Source organism: Staurois parvus, unplaced genomic scaffold (assembly GCF_062004578.1).
Source record: "Staurois parvus isolate SC_StPar_1 unplaced genomic scaffold, SC_StPar_1.0 ptg003164l, whole genome shotgun sequence".
Classification (NCBI taxonomy): domain Eukaryota; kingdom Metazoa; phylum Chordata; class Amphibia; order Anura; family Ranidae; genus Staurois; species Staurois parvus.
The window spans coordinates 72,501-94,022 of record NW_028320960.1 but is presented as its reverse complement, the minus strand read 5'-3'; the positions used below and the strand labels follow the sequence as shown (position 1 = coordinate 94,022).

At 47.1% G+C, this 21,522-nt stretch overlaps 1 protein-coding gene across 3 annotated transcripts in view; it reads right to left on the bottom strand.

Annotated features, from left to right (window-relative positions):
• The window catches only part of USP47 (ubiquitin specific peptidase 47), a 94,132-nt gene that overhangs the window by 9,129 nt on the left and 63,481 nt on the right, over nucleotides 1–21,522 (bottom strand). For 2 of the 3 annotated variants that reach the window (XM_089667303.1, XM_089667304.1), the window contains exons 20-25: nucleotides 20,100–20,880; nucleotides 11,540–11,715; nucleotides 9,018–9,098; nucleotides 8,815–8,930; nucleotides 6,879–6,997; nucleotides 4,635–4,765 (exon numbers count right to left, since the gene is read on the bottom strand). In XM_089667303.1, coding sequence (XP_089523429.1) covers nucleotides 4,635–4,765; nucleotides 6,879–6,997; nucleotides 8,815–8,930; nucleotides 9,018–9,098; nucleotides 11,540–11,715; nucleotides 20,100–20,880 — 1,404 coding nt within the window. The remainder of the gene's footprint in view (nucleotides 1–4,634; nucleotides 4,766–6,878; nucleotides 6,998–8,814; nucleotides 8,931–9,017; nucleotides 9,099–11,539; nucleotides 11,716–20,099; nucleotides 20,881–21,522) is intronic. The other variant, XM_089667305.1, reaches the window with a different exon arrangement.

Below are 21,522 nucleotides of genomic sequence, written 5' to 3'. Positions count from 1 at the left end.
TACGCTTATTGGGATTTTTGTTAACCAAAAATATGTAGCAGAATACATATTGGCCTAAATTTATGAAGAAATTAGTTTGAAAATTTTTTATTGGATGCGTTAATTAGCATAAAATTAAAAACATTGTTTTTTGCCCCCAAATTGTCTTTTTTTTGTTTATAGCGCAAAAAATAAAAAACCCAGAGGTGATCAAATACCAAAAAAAGAAAGCTCTATATGTGGGGAAAAAAAAGGACATAAATTTAATTTATGGACAGCGTTGCATGACAGCGCAATTGTCAGTTAAAATAATGCAGCGCCTTATAGCAAGAAGGTCAAGAAGGGGGGGGGGGGTAAATCTTCCAGAGGGTAAGTTGTTAAAACCAAAATTCTGAAATCCGAGCTCCCCCTACCCATAAACAATAAAAAATTATTATTATTTTTTTTTTTACAACTAATGCTCGACTTTTTACATCATTCACGATTTTCTACCCGGTGATGTCAATGGCTCCATGGGCGCAGAGGATCTATGCGTGAGCCGCACGTCACAGCTGTTGAGGGAAATCTGAAGTACTTCTCATTGCTCAAAAGGAATGCAATGATGTGGTGGAAGGGTATGAGGGTGAACCTTGGGGCCGTGAGGGACAGTGCAGCTATTTGCATGGCTACCAATCAATAGCTGTGGGGGGGTCATGACCGGGAGTGGTGGAGATAGCACCTTCCCACAGAAGGAAACGTGACGTCATTACGTCACCCACCGCTCCTTCAACAGACAGGATGTATAAAAGGACATGTTTGGGGGACAAGAAATAATGGAAATTTAGTCTTTCCAAGGACATGGAGAGCATTTTGGCACAAGGAACACAAGTACCTTGCTGATAGGATTCGGTTTCTTCTGGCTGGACAAAGTGAAGAAATAAAATCCTTATTAGTCCAAATCGCCATCAAATGTTACAGAACAGGCAGTCCCCAGGTTACAAACAAGATCAGTTCTGTAGGTTTGTTCTTAACCCCTTCATGCCGGCGCCTCCCGGCCCTTTAAGAGTTTCAGAAGCCGGGAGGCGGTATGGGCGGGGTTTAGGGATCATGTGACTGCTGTGACGCGTCGTCACGGCGGTCACATGACCGGGAAAGGTCCTGATCCAAAGAGGAGATCAGGACCTTTCCGTGAGTACCAGACATGTGTGCTGGGAGCGCGCGCGTTCTCGGCACACGTTTTTTCTTACCTGAACGCAAATGTGCGGCCGCTCAGCCTCTAGGCCCAGATGCCAGGAGGCCGCATATTTGTGTGCGGCCAGCGTGAAGGGGTTACGTTGAAATTGTATGCAAGTTGGAACAGGTACATTTTTTTAAGTGTAACTTCTGCCCAAAAATTATTTTTAAGTTTTGGATAGTATAGGGAAGGGTTAACTGGCCATGCAGTGATGTGGGATTGCTGACAGGTCTGCCACACAGTAGGTGACAGCATGCGGTGAGCAGCAAGATGGCTGCCCAGCGGTTTCCAGAAACAGCATGATGTTACGCCACCTCCGTTCTTAAAGTGGAGCTCCACCCAAAAGGAGAAGTTCCGCTTTAAGGACTGCTCCCCATTAAGGATGGGCACCTTTGGGGGGCGGGGGGGAATTTGACAGGTACCCGCTCCCACTTCCGGTCCAATCGCCTAGGCCAGGGGTAGGCAACCTGAGAGCTGCAGGACTACAAGTTCCATCATGCCTCTGCAAGTCATAGGTGTAACTGTCAGTTTTGTAATCTTTGCAATGCCTCATGGGAAATGTAGTTCCACAACAGCCAGAGAGCCACAGGTTGCCCACCCCTGGCCTAGGCGATCAGAAACGGAAGGTGTAGTCTTTTGGGACATGCGACAGGTCCCAAAAGACTACAGGACCATTCATGAAGTGCAGCGCTACTCGCGCATGCGCAGTAGGCACCCGGCTGTGAAGCCGCAAGCTATCACCCCCACTGAAGATGCCGGCCTCCTGGAATACAGGACGGCCAGTGAAATGAGGTGCAGGGGACACACCACGGGACCGAGGGACAGGTTTTTTTAAAAGTCAGCAGCTACAGTTTTTGTAGCTGCCGACTTTTATTTTTTGATAGGTCGAGTGGAACTCCGCTTTGAGTTGAATTTGTATGTAAGTTGGAACAGGTAAATTTTTTAAGTGTAACTGCAGCCAAAAAATTATTTTTACATTTTGGACAGCACAGGGAAGGGTTAACTGGCCATGCAGCGTTATGGGATTGATGACAGGTCCACCAGACAGTAGGTGACAGCATGAGGGAAGCAGCAAGATGGCTGCTCAGCAGTTTCCAGGAACAGAACGATGTTACGCCACCTTCGTTCTTCAGTATGAGCCGTATGCAAGTCGGATGTTTGTAACTTGGGGACTGCCTGTTCAGCCATCATGAACAACCTTGACAACCGCCAATATAAAATATTAGCCCAAGTATCACTGCTGACCAAGATTTTAGAAGTCTGTACAACTAATGGGCTTCAGTTCATGCCTAAGGCACCCCTTTACAAGAGAACTCAAATCATTCTCATAATGTATCGGGATTTAGAAGACATTCGGTTGTCCACTTTTTTTCTTGTAGGAATCTGGATTGTGCGTTACCATGAATGAACTCACCTGTCCAACAAGTCACTGTAATTAAAGGGTCAATCCACCCAAAACTTACACTGAATGTACAGGTGCAAGAAAAAGTATGTGAACCCCTTGGGATTACGTGGAGTTTTGCATGAATTGGGCATAAAATGTGCTCTGAACGTCATCTAAGTCACAACAATAGAAGAACACAGTCTGCTGAACATAATACTACACAAACATTAGATGTTGCCATGGTTTAATTGCACATAACATGTAAACATTCACAGTGCAGGGAGGAAAAGTATGTGAACCTTTGGACTTAATAACTGGTTGACCCTCCTTTGGCAGCAATAACCTCAACCAGACATTTCCTGTAGTTGCAGATCAGACCTGCACAACGATCTGGAGTCATTTTGGACCACTCCTCTTCACAAAACTGTTTCAGTGTAGCAATATTCTTGGGATGTCTGGTGTGAATCGCTCTCTTAAGGTCATGACACAGCATTTCAATCAGGTTGAGGTCAGGACTCTGACTGGGCCACTCCAGAAGGCGTATTCTGTGCTGTTGCAGCCATTGTTTTGTTGAATGATTTGTATGCTTTGGGTCATTGTCCTGTTGCATCACCCATCCTCTGCGGAGCTTCAGTTGGCGGACAGATGGTCGTACGTTTTCCTGCAAAATGTCTTGATAAACTCTGGAATTCATTTTCCCATCAATGACAACAATCCGTCCAGGCCCTGAGGCAGCAAAGCAGCCCCAAACCATGATGCTCCCTCCGCCATGTTTCACAGTGGGGATGAGGTTTTGATGTTGGTGTGCTGTGCCTTTTTTTCTCCACACATAGTGTTGTGTGTTCTTCCCAAACAACTCAATCTTGGTTTCATCTGTCCACAGTATATTTTGCCAGTAGTGCTGTGGAACATCCAGGTGCTCTTTTGCAAACTTCAAACGTGCTGCAATATTCTTTTTGGACAGCAATGGCTTCCTCCGTGGTGTCCTCCCATGTGCTCCATTCTTGTTTAATGTTTTCCTTATTGTAGATGTGTCAACAAAAATATTAGCATGTGCCAGAGATTTCTGTAGGTCTTTAGCTGACCCTCTGGGATTCTTCTTTACCTCATGCAGCATTCTGCGCTGTGCTCTTGCAGTCATTTTTACAGGACGACCAAGCCTAGGGAGAGTAGCAACAGTGCTAAACTTTCTCCATTTGTAGACAGTCTGTCTTACCGTGGACACATGAACATCAAGGCTTTTGGAGATACTTTTGTAACCCTTTCCAGCTTCATGCAAGTCAACAATTCTTGATGGTAGGTCTTCTGAGAGCTCTTTTCTGCGAGGCATGGTTCACATCAGACAGTGCTTCTTGAAACCAGTAAACCCAAAACAGGCGTGTGTTTTTTAAGGGCAGGACAGCTGTCAGCACATCCAATATCATCACACTGATTGGAGTCAAGGTTGGCTCACTCCTGGCTCCAATTAGCTCTGGGAGAAGTCATTATGCTAGGGCCTCACATACTTTTTCCTCCCTGCACTGTGAATGTTTACATGCTATGTGCAATTAAACTATGACAACATCTAATGTTTGTGTAGTATTATGTTCAGCAGACTGTGTTCTTCTATTGTTGTGACTTAGATGACGTTCAGAGCACATTTTATGCCCAATTCATGCAAAACTCCACGTAATCCCAAGGGGTTCACATACTTTTTCTTGCAACTGTAAAGGAGAGGCCTAGCTGGCCAAGTCATTCTCAAACTTGCTTAAGGTCTTGGGATACTCAGCGAGATCGCCCATCCATAATTCCATAGATTGCTCCAGTGCACCTGGGAGATTCCCATCCACCTTTCTCCATCATTTAAAATAAATATAAAATTCAGCAGGGATGATGGGAACCTTTCATGAGTACAACAGATGCACAGACCTGGAAATTCAGCTCTGAGATCTCATTAATAAAGTCCTCATGAGGCGAAGAAACTGCATCAGTGGTTTAATTCATTAGCATCCACCAAACTCTGAAATATCTCCCCTTGAAGTATTGACCCTTCAAAATTTGTAATGCTCTGATCATCACCTTCTCACGAAGTTCATCCACACTGTTGGTCTCCAGCACGATCTCCTGGAAGGGGTCCAGTTTCAGCTGTGATGGCCTCCACCTCTTAGTCAGCAAGGACAGCTGGGACATGGACTTCATCTTCTCACCTTCTGTTGCAAGACAACATAAAAACAGAGGGAGAAAAATAGACTGGTAAGTATGTGAAGAGAATGGCTTTCGACCTATTAGAAGTGACCGAACACAGCAGCCACAAATTAAATTCTCTAGGTACAAGAAGTTGGTCTTTCATGGGACTTTAAGGTCATGATCTGTGGAGGAGGATGATGGTTAATGGCCCCTTGGCATTAGAAGTGGACGACGACAGTAGTTTGTCTTGGGAGGATAACCGGTCTCTGGGCACAGCAAGACGACGGCCATGGGTCTCTGGGCACAGCAAGACGACGGCCATGGGTCTCTGGGCACAGCAAGACGACGGCCATGGGTCTCTGGGCACAGCAAGACGACGGCCATGGGTCTCTGGGCACAGCAAGACGACGGCCATGGGTCTCTGGGCACAGCAAGACGACGGCCATTGTTTACACCCTATATTGCCAAAAGTATTGGGCCAGCCCTCCAAATCATTGGATTCAAGCGTTCCAATCACCTCCACGGCCACAGGTGTATAAAATAAAGCCTCTAGGCATGCAGACTGCTTCTACAAACATTGGTGAAAGAATGGGTCGCTCTCAGGAGCTCAGTGACTCCAAGTGTGGTCCCGTGATAGGTGGTCACCTGTGCAATAAGTCCATCCGTGACATTTCCTGGCTACTAAATATTCCACGCTCAACTGTTAGTGGGATTATAACAAAGTGAAAGCAACTGGGAACAACAGCAACTCAGCCACCAAATGGTAGGCCACGTCACATGACAGAGCGGGGTCAGCGCATGAAGTCGCCAACTGTCTGCAGAGTCGATAGCTAAAGACCTCCGAACTTGGTGTGGCCTTCAGATGAGCACAACAACAGTGCGTAGAGAGCTTCATGGAATGGGTTTCCATGGCCGAGCAGCTGCATCCAAGCCTTCCATCACCAAGTGCAATGCAAAGAGTCGGATGCAGTGGTGTAAAGCACGCTGCCACTGGACTCTAGAGCATTGGAGACGTGTTTTCTGGAGTGACCAATCACACTTCTCTGTCTGGCAATCCGATGGACATGTCTGGGTTTGGCGGTTGCCAGGAGAACGGTACTTGCCTGCCTGCATTGTGCCGAGTGTAAAGTTTGGTGGAGGGGGGATTATGGTGTGGGGCTGTTTTTCAGGGGTTGGGCTTGGCCCCCTAGTTCCAGTGAAGGGAACTCTTAAGACGACATTTTGGACAATTTCATGCTCCCAAGTTTGTAGGAAGAGTTTGGGGATGGCCCCTTCCTGTTCCAACATGACTGCGCACCAGTGCACAAAGCAAGGTCCATAAAGACATGGAGGAACCAGTTTGGGGTGTAGGAACTTGACTGTCCTGCACAGAGTCCTGACCTCAACCCCATAGAACACCTTTGGGATGAATTAGAGCGAAAACTGCGAGCCAGGCCTCCTCCCCCGACATCAGTGCCTGACCTGACAAATGTGCTTCTGGAAGAATGGTCCAACCTTCCCATAGACACCCTCCTAAACCTTGTGGACGGCCTTCCCAGAAGAGTTGAGGCTGTTATAGCTGCAAAGAGCGGGGCCAACTCAATATTGAACCCTACGGACTAAGACTGGGAGGGGCCATTAAAGGTCATGTGTGTGGAAAGGGCGGGGCCAACTCAATATTGAACCCTACAGACTAAGATGCTTTCTGCCTGGCCGTCTCTGGCCTTAATGCTCTGAAGAATCTGAGACAGGAAAAGCCAGAGGATGATTCAACCAATCTATCTACACCCAAACAAAAGTATAGGGGAACCAAAGTCAGAAAAGAACATTGGTCTGTCTGCACATGATATCACAGGGATATCAGATGCCAATTTTGCAACAAGTTCATTAGGTTTACGAATTATCGGCAGGTAAAACGTATAGATTTCTATTCTAGATAATATGATCCTATATTGAAAACCTCAAGGGCTGACATCCTCCTGAAAATTCTCATTATCTGGCTGTCTCTACCTTCATATAGACAGTTAACGGGGTTGAAGCCACAGGATCAGTATTGGCAGCCAAAAAATTATCATTTTCAGGACAACTGGGTTGCAAAGGTTGTCAAGCTTCTCTTGAGTGTCCTGGACTCCCCAGAAAGCAGAACACACACTTTACCTTCCAGGACCTCAAGGAAGACCTCCCAGTTGCTTGAAATACTGATCTCATTCTCGTAGACATGGTAGTCGAGGAATACTGTGCCGGGGTTCTTCCAAGTCTTTTTTCTTAAGCGAAACCTGCAGGAAACAGACATTTAGTGCCGACTCTCAGAACTAAAATGAGCCACACAAACAGAAATGTGATTCATGTAGAGATGGACAAGACTTCACTTCTAGTGGTGCAACAGGATCCTCCAATCACTGCTGTCCATCATTTTAAAGGGTGCCTCGGGACTGACCATCATTTTAAAGGGTGCCTCGGGACTGACCATCATTTTAAAGGGTGCCTCGGGACTGACCATCATTTTAAAGGGTGCCTCGCGACTGACCATCATTTTAAAGGGTGCCTCGCGACTGACCATCATTTTAAAGGGTGCCTCGCGACTGACCATCATTTTAAAGGGTGCCTCGCGACTGACCATCATTTTAAAGGGTGCCTCGCGACTGACCATCATTTTAAAGGGTGCCTCGGGACTGACCATCATTTTAAAGGGTGCCTCGGGACTGACCATCATTTTAAAGGATGCCTCGGGACTGACCATCATTTTAAAGAGTTCCTCGGGACTGACCATCATTTTAAGGGTGCCCCGGGACTGTCCATCATTGTAAAGGGTGCCTCGGGACTGTCCATCATTTTAAAGGGTGCCTCGGGACTGTCCATCATTTTAAAGGGTGCCTCGGGACTGTCCATCATTTTAAAGGGTGCCTCGGGACTGTCCATCATTTTAAAGGGTGCCTCGGGACTGTCCATTTTAAAGGGTGCCTCGGGACTGTCCATTTTAAAGGGTGCCTCGGGACTGTCCATTTTAAAGGGTGCCTCGGGACTGTCCATTTTAAAGGGTGCCTCGGGACTGTCCATTTTAAAGGGTGCCTCGGGACTGTCCATTTTAAAGGGTGCCTCGGGACTGTCCATTTTAAAGGGTGCCTCGGGACTGTCCATTTTAAAGGGTGCCTCGGGACTGTCCATTTTAAAGGGTGCCTCGGGACTGTCCATTTTAAAGGGTGCCTCGGGACTGTCCATTTTAAAGGGTGCCTCGGGACTGTCCATTTTAAAGGGTGCCTCGGGACTGTCCATTTTAAAGGGTGCCTCGGGACTGTCCATTTTAAAGGGTGCCTCGGGACTGTCCATTTTAAAGGGTGCCTCGGGACTGTCCATTTTAAAGGGTGCCTCGGGACTGTCCATTTTAAAGGGTGCCTCGGGACTGTCCATTTTAAAGGGTGCCTCGGGACTGTCCATTTTAAAGGGTGCCTCGGGACTGTCCATTTTAAAGGGTGCCTCGGGACTGTCCATTTTAAAGGGTGCCTCGGGACTGTCCATTTTAAAGGGTGCCTCGGGACTGTCCATTTTAAAGGGTGCCTCGGGACTGTCCATTTTAAAGGGTGCCTCGGGACTGTCCATTTTAAAGGGTGCCTCGGGACTGTCCATTTTAAAGGGTGCCTCGGGACTGTCCATTTTAAAGGGTGCCTTGACTGAAAAAAGGTTGAGAAACACTGAGTTAGATAATCCTCCAGCCAGGAAATGAGGCGGAGCTCTATCTGACTTGCTGCAGCTTCTAATGCACATTATGAGAAGCTCACAGTGTGCAGTGAAATCAGAGTAAGCCATTTTTGTCCAGGAGAGAAGACTGAAGGGAAGGCCGGTGGTCGGATTTAATACAGGGGGTATCTATGACACCGGTGTCACAGAGCATTATTCTTTCCTAAAAAGAGAGCACAGTGGGAGGTGCCATCTCCAAACGGCAGGTCTCAAGCCTTTCCTACTCTATCCAAAACTAAAAAAATGTTGCCTTCTTGTTACACTTTACGCATTAAACTTTTTATCTTTTTTTTAGCCCATGTGCCCACCTGAACCACTGACACAATAGCCTGGAAAACCTTGAGAGAAGGCGACTTACCTGTCCACAGAGAGGTCCAGGCCACACTGCTCCCTGAGTTGAGGAATCAGCTCTTCCTTGGACTGTCGGACACTCATGCCTTTGGCGAACACAGCGTCCAGCAGGAACTTACATGGCTGCAAAACACACCGGAATAGCAGAGGATGAATATTGTGTACAGGCCTGGCACGGTCTGATCAGTCAGGAGGTCTCTGTGCTCCTACCTCGGGGTCATTTATTAGGAGATGGAACACCTTCACTCTGTACTCTCCCTTCTTCAAGGCCCTTCCCAGCCGGATGGTGATCTACAAGAACAAGCAAAGATTACTACAACGCCTTTACCTTTTCCAGTACAAAGACTTTGCAACACATCAGGGAAAATAAATAAAGTGAAATGATCAAATAGTAGTTTTGCCCATTGTGACGGAAGTCACTTTGGGTGGGGGGCCCATGGAACACAGCCCCCTTTGGAAAGGTGGGGAGACCCCTGTCTCAGCTCCCCAAATCCTCATTATGTGTGAGTCACCCTGTGCCTGTTAGGGGTACAGGGTGATCTGTCCTAGTATTGTGTGGACATGTATAGGTAGGGTGTGGGGGTTGTTCATTGTTTACTGCCACTAGGTTGCTCCATTGTTCTATTGTGTTTATTGGTTTGGTGGGGGGTGTTTCCGGCAGCCCTTCCCCCTGATGGGACGGGCTGCTGATATGTTTCCTGTTACAGGTTGTATTTCCCCGCCTTGTGTATATATCTTGTGTTTGTGTTAAAATAAAGCAGTTCAGTTCCTGTCTTAAGAAGCCTGGTGCTGTGTCGTCCTGTATGGTCAGCGGTGGGGTCCGTGGATGGTGTTCAAATGGGGAAGCGGGAGTCTAGCAGGAATACCCTAGCGCAGTTGGGGTGCGGTTCCGTTACACTCATAAATTACCTAAGCCAAATACAGCAGAGCTCTACTATGGGAAATACCTGCTCTGTCCGAATATAAAAATACTAAATATTTCAAAACTACCTGAAAAAAGTTATTGTAGATACATCCCGGCTTCTGCTAATAAGATAAAGTGCGTGCTGAGAGAGGTGCGGTCTTTACGATCACATGATCAGCCCATGCGTTCCAATAATTAACATGGCACCGCCTACCCCTACATCTCTATACATTATCACTTAAAGGAGAAGTTCACCTTTGGTAACATGTTACATCTCTATTTAGGGTATAACATGTAGTATAATACCAAAGAGCACCTGTCTGTGCCCCTCCAATCCCCCGCTGTGACAACACGTGGGGATCTTCTCACTGCACCCACTGTCACAGTTTAAAAAAAGAGAACAGCCGTGCAGAGCTCCGCCCACACGGTCATGTCATTCATTCACAGTAATCTATGAATGAATTAACGACAACTTCTATCTGCCACCGCCTTGTAGTTCTCAATGAACTGTGAAGGTGCTGGTGAGCATTCTCATATTTCATTGATGGGCAGAGAATGCAAACCTTCAGCCTACCCCACATCCCTATACATGATCATTTAACCTCCCTGGCGGTATGATTAGTTCAGATTTTTGGTGCTGAAAGCGGTAAATTTTTTTGCAACGAAATATGTAGTTTTTTTTATTGTAGGCCTGTAATTTTTAGGAATAACTCACTGAAATCTGTCCGAACAAGAGCCTAGTAAACATCCCGGGGAGGATAAAATTTGATACACGAAATCATAAATTATAATTTAATAAATAATCATAAAAAATAATAATAATATAATAATAATAAATTTAATTCAATAATATAATCAAACCAAAAACACTGAAATGTGAAATAGAGCGCCAAGTTCGCACATCGCTGAGCTCAGTCGCAGAATCGTTTTCAGTGTCTGATGAGGAATTTCCCCCACGAATCATTATCACTCAATTCTGCAAGTGGTTCTGATTTACTATCGCTGTTCTCTAGCCGGTCTAAAACCGCTTTTGACCTAAAGGGACGCTTTTTAGACGCCATGGACGTTTCTCAGTTTCAAGGCAGAAAAAACAGTAAAAATGCAGGCAGTGCGCCGGACAAAGCACTCGGGACAAAATGTATGTGAAATGGGTTGAAACAGCAATGTTTTACTATGGAAAATTTGTTTTGAAAAAAAAAGAAATTTTTTTAAATTTTCAAAATTTCCCGTCGCCGGCGGCGCCTGTACGTCCCCACGTCACAGGGACCGGAACACGGAAGCTGGATGCCGGAGGAGATGGCCGGGGACGCTGCAGGGGACACATCGCGGGAGCGCAGGACAAGCAAGCTCTGCAGGGACTCCCTACACAGCGCCGCATGGTAAGCCCGAGTGTAGCTCGGGGTTACTGCTTTTGGCACTGACATTTTACCCCGAGCTACACTCGGGAAAACCGCCAGGGAGGTTAAAGGGGGTAATTTTACTATTATCACACAATCAGTCCAAGTACTGCAATAGAAAGCATGGCAACCCCATTCCTGCTTGTTCAGATGCAATCACTTGGTATGTAGCATAGATGGAAGTGCAGAAGACCAGAATGGTGCCAGCGATGCCACATCCCTTCCAGAAGGAAGTCTATAAAATGGACATCAGGCCATGTGCAGATTTCTGGGGAAGCTGGTGAACAAATGACAGGAGCAGGGGATGATATTTAAGAAATCCTGAGAATGCAACGAGTACCGCTGCCATGGTTACAATTTTCTTTTATTGCAATAGCACACAGACTGAAATGGGAGACGGCAACATCAAAAGGTTTGATCCAACTTCCTACCTTGTTGTCATCGGAGAAGGAGGACAACGTTTCGTTCAGGCGCACGCTTTCAAACTCCTGATTGCTGGCATAAACCCGGAAGACTTTAAACTGGGAGGAGGGGACCCCCACAAAAGGCTCCAGCTGCTGTTTGAAAGCAGAGAGGGTGATTCTTTTATCTACATTCACCAATAAACCTGCAGAGAGACGAGACGGGTCAGGAACATGCACAACGGATTGTGGACTTCACACGTCCTATCACACAACCCCCCCAGAACATAGGATCACAAAGTTGGCCAAGCATGCCCAGATTTGATCGTTTGACTTTCACTCATTTTACATACTTGCGATCATCTAGAAAATTAAACATCTAGAAAAATTTAAAAAGTTCAACTTGTCTACCATTCTTTAGCTGAACTTAAAAGTGTGACCACATACAGTGGGGGGGGGGGGGGGGTGTGAATAAATTGGCCAGTAACTAGTTCAGTGATAAAATGTTTTTACACGCACAAAGATTTTACAGCGTATCCAAACCCAAGAGCCCAAATGCAATATATGGCAACTTAAAGTGATACTGAAAGGTTCTACATAACAAACATGTTATATACTTGCCTGTTCTGTGCAGTGGTTTTGCACAGAGCAGCTTAGATCCTCCTCTTCTCAGGTCCCCAACCGGCGCTCCTGGCTAATCCTTCCTGTCAGGTGCCCCCATAGCAAGCAGCTTGCTATGGGGGCACCCGAGCATGTGCGCTCCCAAGCCACTGCTCCGTATGTCCATTCAGGTAAAGAGCCGCAGATTGGCCCCACCCCGTCTCCTCATTGGCTCACTGGCTGTGACTGACAGCCGTGAGAGCCAATGAGGAGGCAGAGACCCGAGGTCCTCGTGCATCGCTTGTTCACAATGGGGCTCAGGTAAGTATTAGGGGGCGCTGGAGGCCTGCTGCACAAAGTTTTTTTACTTTCATGCACAGAATGCATGAAGTTAAAAAAAACCTTGAGCCTTTACAGCCACTTTAATCCTTAGATGAGGTGGCTACATTCATTTTCTTTTTTTCAGGCCTTTTTATCCTTTATTTTTAACTGTTGATCCTGCCAAAAACACGCTTCCTGGGGTGATGACACACATTCACTTTACTGTATCTAAGGCACAGTGTTGTCACCCTAGATTATTCTCCTGGTTTGAACTACAAACACCTGTCCCCTCTTTCTATTACCCTCCATTCACATATCCTCGGTCCTGCGGGCCGCGTTTTGCACGGGCACGGGAGCGTATTCATTTGAATGGACTCCTGTGCCCCGGGACACGCAGTGAAGAAGTCCCTGCACTTCTGAAAACGCAGCCCGCACAGGAACCTCGGTTCCCAGTAGGGTTGCAATTTCCAGTGCGGGCGGCGCGCCATTAGAACTAATGGCACCCGCCTGCGGGTCCGCATTCCTCTGTGTGGGTGGTGCGCGGATTTTTTTTTGCGGAGCCGCAGCGGCACCACCCACAGATGTGAACCTAGCCTTAAACAAAGAGGAGATGTTCTGTAGGTCAAAGAAGACGGCTGGGAAAGCGGATAGTTCAAAACATCAGCTAGGTGTACAGGAAGTTACAAGGACAATACATTTCTAGTAGACGGGTGTTTTTCTGTACTTGCAGAAAATGTACTTAGGTTGAAAAAAGAAACCCAAAGCAGCCAAACATAAGGACAGGTAAGCTGTAATATAATGATTTTTGTACTCACCATAATATCCCCGTCTTGTGAGTCCATTGAGGGACACAAAGTCTAACATTCAGCTAACACTACCGCCTACAGGAAGACTGGACAATAGTAAATAAAAAACAAAATGTAGCCCAGAACAGAATAACCCCTTACTACCAGTATGCCTCCGTTTTACAGCAATGCAGTACTTAGAACAGGGGTGGGCAAACTTTTTGACTTGAGGGCCGCAATGGGTTCATATATTGGACCCGGGGGCCGGACCAAGAGTAGATGAATGATGTGTATGTGTCATCCATAGTAAGTATAGTAATATTCCCCCATAGTAAGCATAGTAATTCATCCCCCATATAGTAATTCATCCCCCATATAGTAATTCATCCCCCATAGTAATTCATCCCCCCTATAGTAATTCATCCCCCATAGTAATTCATCCCCCATAGTAATTCATCCCCCATATAGTAATTCATCCCCCATAGTAATTCATCCCCCATATAGTAATTCATCCCCCATAGTAATTCATCCCCCATATAGTAATTCATCCCCCATATAGTAATTAATTCCCCATATTAAGTTCCCAAGTCCCCCCTGTGTCAATTCACTTACCTTTGCTCCGCGCGTTCCTCTCGCCGAGCTCCCGCGCCGTTCCGGTGTAGCATGAAAATCTGTCTCCTATGAGGATCTGTCCCCCTCGACGTATCTGCGCATGTGCCAGTTTCAGGCATTAGCAGCCGATCGGCGATCTCCGGCACATGCGCAGATACGTCGAGGGGGACAGATCCTCATAAGAGACAGATTTTCATGCTACACCGGTCTTCAGGGCGGACTGTGAGAGGAGCCTAGCGGGAGCCTAGCTCCGCGGGCCGGATTAAAAGGTCCGCCGGGCCGTAGTTTGCCCATTGCTGACTTAGAACATGGTCATAAACAGAGGGGTAGGACCTGTGTCCCTCAATGGACTCCAAGGAAACAGGTTCTCTTTTGTGTCCATTGACAGAATCAAAGTCTTTAACCCAAGTGACATTGAAGTGCAGTAGCAGAATGCACCTTGACAAGACAAGGTGGAACCCAATCCTTGGGACCATAAGCTTGGAAGATGGCTAGCATGAGCCATCTAGAAATGGTGGAATAAGAACACTCTCCTGGGTTCAATTTGGGATGAAAAAAAGAGAAGCGTTTTTTTTTTTTTTTTGACTGAAGCAATAGCTAAAAAAAACCTCTAGAAAAACAGACCAAACTGAGCATGTGCATAGTGACTCCTAGAGCTCTGTACTATCAGCAGATGGATTGAGGACAGTAGAAGGGGAGGATCAGGGAAGACAGGATCAAAACTGTAAACAAGCCCTGAGACTGCTAGAACAGAAGTGACAATGCTCCCAGTACAGAAATCTACAGCAGGCCAACCCCACATTGGTGTTCTGAGGAAATAGCTTCTGATTGGCTCCTAGAAAGCAAACACACTGTGCACTGCTTAAAAAAAATATATATAGAACCAAATCATCAAAATATACACATTTTTATATAAAAAGTGTAACGGTCTGTTGATTTATCACATCTAATGAAAGTCTGTCCTAGCTGGAATATTTAAAGAAACAAAAACGTAACATGCCACCCAATGTCTGCCTGGTACCCTCAGCCTAAACCTGTAATTCTTCATGAACCACAATCTCACTTCTGGGCTGCAGTAAACCAATAAGAATAGGCCCACCACACTACTATGTAAGTGCAGAGGTGTCCCTAGGGTTGGTGTCACCCGGAGCGGTAACACTTGGTGACACCCCCTTCGATGATCCCCGCAGAATGGATCGGATCTGTGGATTGAGCATAATGGATCGGACTCCGATCCATGCTACGGGGATCATCGGCTTGCTTTACAACTTACCTTTTCGTGGAGCGGGTCCAGTGTCACCCCGTGCGGTCGGTGTCACCTGGTGCGGTGCGCACCCCCCTCAGGACGCCACTGTGTAAGTGTATCGCATGCTTTATGAGTATTGTATCATGTTTGTATGACTTCTTTGTTTCTAAGTTTATGTATTTTTTCTAGACATACAAATAGCCCGAGGAAGCGACAGCTGTCGCGAAACATATCGGGCCAATTCTCCAGCGACAGAATGTCCCTCGCCCCCCCATAGGATCATCCTGGTGGTCTTTTCCATGCTTCATCACTTTTGTGCTCCTTTTGTATATGGTGGGTTCTTGGACATTCACTGCGGGGATATTACCAAATAGGTTCTTAACCCCTTCGCGCCGGCACCTCCTGGGCATTTAAGAGTTTCAGAAGCCGGGAGGCGGGGTTTAGAGTCAGGTGACCGCTGTGACGCGCCATCACGGCAGTCACATGATCGGGAAAGGTCCCGATCGAAAGAGGAGATCGGGACCTTTCCACGAATACCGGACGTGTGTGCTGGGAGCATGCACGCTCTCAGCACATATGTCCTTTTTTCATAGAACGCAAAGGTGCGGACGCTCGGAGTCTAGGCCCAGACGCCGGGAGGCCGCACATTTGCGTTCGGGCCGGCGTGAAGAGGTTAATATTATGGTCTATGTGGGACATATAATATGTCAAATAAAGCAAACATTGATTTTATCTATGTGTCTACCTACTCTTTGCACCTATAAAGTCCATTTGTAGCAATTCTGTTTCTATTGACTAATCTAACTAGGACATGGCACTAGTGTATACCTTGGAATGACCCTCCACCCGAGGGCACCCCAATAAACCCCTTCTCCCCCTTTTTATTCAATCAAAATATACACATTTCGATATAAAAGTTGTAATGGTGTGTCGATTTATCCCAACATCTAATGAAAGTCTGTCCCAGCTGGAATATTTAAAGAAACAAACGTAACATGACACACAGGGGTTTATTTACTAAAGCTGGAGAGTCCAAAATCAGACTCCCTTCTGCATAGAAACCAATCAGCTTCCAGGTTTCATTGAACAAGCTGAGGTTAGAAGCCGATTGGTTTCTATGCAGAAGGGAGTCTGATTTTGGACTCTCCAGCTTTAGTAAATAAACCCCACAATGTCTACCTGGTATCCTCAGCCTAAACCCTTAAAGCGGAGTTCCACTCACTCTGTAAAAACATAAAAGTCAGCAGCTACAAAAACTGTAGCTGCTGACTTTTAAAAAACAGCCACTTACCTGTCCCACGATCCCGCGTTGCCCCCATCACAGCCCGCTTCACCGGCCTTCCTGTATTCCAGGAGGCCGGCATCTTCAGTGTGGGCACCCGGCTGTGACAGCTTGCGACTTCACAGCCGGGTACCCACTGCGCACGCGCGAGTAGTGCTGCGCTTCCTGAATGGCCTCGTCGTCTTCTGGGACATGTAACATGTCCCAGAAGACTTCGGGCAGGGAGGGTAGGAGGACAACTTCCGTTTCCGATCGCCTAGGCGATCACATCAGAAGTGGGAGCGGGTACCTGTCATATTCGGGTAGCTCCTCCCCAAAGGTGCCAATCCTTAATGGTGATCGGGGGCCTAATATTTAAAGTGGAACTTCCCCTTTTGGGTGGAATTCCGCTTTAACTATTTATTTTGTAAGTGCAATATATCTATTATTCACTAATAAATTGTCTATACTGCACTTAGAGGCGCCTTCCTCTCTTTTTCATGTTACTGCATTAGAGCCTTGCTTCCACTCTAAAAAAAAAAGCTGCCTCAGTGTTACTGCTCCCATCCATCCATCCCTGATATCCATCTGGCACCTTTATCCTACAGCTACAGAGATTGGGCTCTAACAAGTGCGCCCTATAGAACAGGGCTTAAAATTTCAAGTCCTGAGCTACTAGCCAGGCCTTAAGAGTTTCTCGCCACCAACAAACACACACAGGCACATACAGACACGCATACACACAGATACATGTATATACACAGAAATACACACACAGACACATGTACATACATACAAACACACACATGTACACGCACACACAGACACATATACACACACATATACAGGTGAAACTCGAAAAATGAGAATATGGTGCAAAAGTTCATTTATTTCAGTGCAGCAACTTAAAAGGTGAAACTAATATATGAGACTCATTACATGCAAAGCAAGATAGTTCAAGCCGTGATTTGTCATCATTGTGAGGATTATGGCTTACAGCTCATGAAAACCCCAAATCCACAATATCAGAAAATGAGAATATTGTGAAAAGGTGGAATAATCTCGGCTCAAAGTGTCCCACTCTAATCAGCTCATTCAGCCATAACACCTGCAAAGGGTTCCTGAGCCTTTAAATGGTCTCTCAGTCTGGTTCAGTAGGAATCACAATCATGGGAAAGACTGCTGACCTGACACCATCACTGACACCCTCCATAAGGAGGGAAAGCCTCAAAAGGTAATTGCAGAAGACGTTGGATGTTCCCAAAGTGCTGCATCAAAGCACATTAATAGAAAGTTATGTGGAAGGGAAAAGTGTGGAAGAAAAACGTGCACAAGCAGCAGGGATGACCGCAGCCTGGAGAGGATTGTCAGGAAAAGGCCATTCAAAAGTATTGGGGACTTTCACAAGGAGTGGACTGAGGCTGGAGTCAGTGCAGCAAGAGCCACCACACACAGACGGATCCTGGACATGGGCTTCAAATGTCGTATTCCTCTTGTCAAGCCACTCCTGAACAACAAACGTCAGAAGTGTCTTACCTGGGCTAAAGAAAAACAGACCTGGTCTGTTGCTCAGTGGTCCAAAGTCCTCTTTTCTGATGAGAGAAACTATTGCACCTCATTTGGAAACCAAGGACCCCGAGTATGGAGGAAGAATGGAGAGGCCCAAGGACCCCGAGTATGGAGGAAGAATGGAGAGGCCCAAGGACCCCGAGTATGGAGGAAGAATGGAGAGGCACAAGGACCCCGAGTATGGAAAAAGAATGGAGATGCACAAGGACCCCGAGTATGGAGGAAGAATGGAGAGGCCCAAGGACCCCGAGTATGGAGGAAGAATGGAGAGGCCCAAGGACCCCGAGTATGGAGGAAGAATGGAGAGGCCCAAGGACCCCGAGTATGGAGGAAGAATGGAGAGGCCCAAGGACCCCGAGTATGGAGGAAGAATGGAGAGGCCCAAGGACCCCGAGTATGGAGGAAGAATGGAGAGGCACACACTGCAAGATGCTTGAAGTCCAGTGTGAAGTTTCCACAGTCTGTGTTGATTTGGGGAGCCATGTCATCTGCTGGTGTTGGTCCACTGTGCTTCATTAAGTCCAGGGTCAACGCAGCCGTCTACCAGGAAATTTTGGAGCACTTCATGCTTCCTTCCGCAGACTAGCTTTATGGGGATGCTGACTTCATTTTCCAGCAGGACTTGGCTTCGCCCACACTGCCAAAAGCACCAAAACCTGGTTCAATGACCGTGGGATTACTGTGCTTGATTGGCCAGCAAATTCCCCTGACCTGAACCCCATAGAGAATCTATGGGGCATTGCCAAGAGAAAGATGAGAGACATGAGACCAAAGAATGCAGAAGGCCGCTATTGAAGCATCCTGGTCTTCCATAACACTTCAGCAGTGCCACAGGCTGATAGCTTCCATGCCACGCCGCACTGAGGCAGTAATTGCTGCAAAAGGGGCCCAAATCAAGTACTGAGTACATATGCAGCTTCTACTTTTCAGAGGTCCGATATTGTTCTATGTACAATCCGTGTTTTATTGATTGCATGTAATATTCTCATTTTCTGAGATTGTGGATTTTGGGGTTTTCATGAGCTGTAAGCCATAATCATCACAATGATGACAAATCACGGCTTGAACTATCTTGCTTTGCATGTAATGAGTCTCATATATTAGTTTCACCTTTTAAGTTGCTGCACTGAAATAAATGAACTTTTGCACCATATTCTCATTTTTCGAGTTTCACCTGTACATGTACATACATGCAGACACATGTACAGATACACACATGTACATACACACAGACACATATACATGCATACACAGACACACACAAACACACACCCCTATAAAAAGTTGGAGTACTTCATTGTTCACTCACAGAGCCGGGTACTGCACTCTAGGGGGAGGCAGAGAGCACAGCACACACTCCTTCCTTTGCTTTCACTGTGCTCAGCTATTGAGCAGTCTGATGGCTCCCAGTGCCAATGACAGATCCGGCCTGAGCTCCGAGCCTGCTCAGCAAGACAGCCCTGGGGGACAAACTCGCCCCCACCATAATTTCCACTCGCCATTGACGAGCAGGCTCGTGGGAATTTCAAGGCCTGCTATAGAATATACATTCACAGGTATCTTTGAACCTATGGACTTTTTTTTTGTATAATTCTAAACCCACACAGCACATTCGTGTGCATCCCTACCTGCGCCATTCTTAATATATCTCTGTGACCAGTGTCATGTGCATCTCTTATCTCTATACACCAGAATGTGTCTGCTTCTGTTGTCAGCCCAGAGTTCCTGCTTAACCCACAAACCACCGACGTAACATACAAGACACTAATCCCCACTTACTTGCGTTTTTGGCAGGATTCTTCAAGTGGAAGTGAGAGTAGAAGTGGGAGCGGGTACCTATCAAATTCGGGTACCCTTTCCCCTCCGCTCCCCAAAGATGCCAATCGTAAATGGGGAGCAGATCTTTAAAGCGGAACTCCCCCTTTTGGGTGGAACTCCACTTTAATTCTTCACGAACCACAATCTCACTTCTGGGCTGCAGTAAACCAATAAGAATAGGCCCACCATACTATTGACCTCAGTCTGCAGCTACCAGAGCAGCAGGGCTGCCCAATAATCATAAAAAAAAGTGTGATGTCTCCATATTTGTTAAGGTCAGAGAACGCACCTCGGAAAATATATGGATTCTCATCAAAGCAAAAGATTTGTCTTAAAGAACGCCTTTCTCCAAAAAGTCACCATAGCGCACAAACTTACGAAACGTACATTTCTGTCCTTCCCCAGATCCTTCCTCCCCGGGATGCATTTCTGCCTTGAAATACACAAACTGGGTCTCCCCTCGACTCTTCCCGCTCTCGTCGTACTCGCTGTCCGTCCCAGAATCCTCCTCGGCAGTATCCCAGGTCTCCTTCTTGCCTTCGTTGGCTTTGGATCTGCGGCTGCTGGTGATACTGTGGGAGTCGAGCCCGTTGGCTAGTGGCATGGGGGCGTTGTCCGCATTGCACAGGGTGTCGCTGCTATGGCTTGAGCTAAGGATATCGCTATCCACAGAACTAGTACTCCGGTCGTTATTAATATCAGAGTCCGATCGCTCTTCCGACTGGAAGTTGTTCTCAGAGTCAGCGGGGAGAATCCGGTTCTCCAGGTCTCTGTTGTCGGCTGACCCTGAGGAATCCGCCTCATTCAGCGGAGAGTCAATGTTTTCAAAGTCACTGCCCTCTGTACTTTTACTGCTGTCCCCGTTCCCCCCTTCCTCCTGCTGCTGGAGGGACAGGGACTTGAGTTTTTCAGTGCTTTCCTCCAGAATAGCGTCCACGGATTTCCCGCTGCCCTTCCCCCTCTCGCAAAATGCCGCCTGGCTTTCTGAGTCCCTGCAAGGCTTCGTGCAGGAGGAGCGCTGGGCCTGAGGGCCCGGGACGTGCTCTGGGAGGGACACGTACAGTCTAATGGTATTAGCGTGACGGTCAAGGAGCTTCCACAGGTGAGACTCTGGAAATGGCAGTTGGTGGTCTGTGGAGTCGGAGCTCTCGACAAACACCTGAACGAAAAAAAAAAAAGGGTTACGAGTCAGGGGCAAAACAGGTTGTACAAAATGGTAAATGCTTCACCCCTTGGCGCTGGTGCCTGCCAGCCCTTTAAGGGTTTTAGAAGCCAGGAGGCGGGTTGGGGTTTTAGGGTCATGTGACCACTGTGATTCGCTGTCACATGATCGGGAAAGGTCCCGATCGAAAGAGGAGATCGGGACCTTTCTGTGAGTACCGGACATGTGTGCTGGGAGCGCTGTCAGCACATATGTTTTCTTAATTGCACGCAAATGTGCAGCCGCTCGGCGTCGAGGCCCACATGCCGGGAGGCCGCACATTTGCGTGCGGCAGCTGCAAAGAGGTTAAGGCCCCATGCACCCTGGGTGTTTGCATGCAGCTCCAGTGTTGGCGACAGGGCACAGGTAGGGTGTCCCATTTATTCCTGCTGCTGGCAGCCTGTCAAAACTCTATGAGAGCCTGGCAGCTGCTGCGACTGGACAGTGCACCTACCAGTTCAAATGCTAAAGTTGGCCACAGATGGACTGAATCTCGGCCAGTTCTGCAGTGTCCACCAAGATTTGATCCATCTATGAGCAGGCTGGTTGTACTGAAGTCGATCCATCGACTGACTTTAGTACAACCAGCCTGTCCGTTTG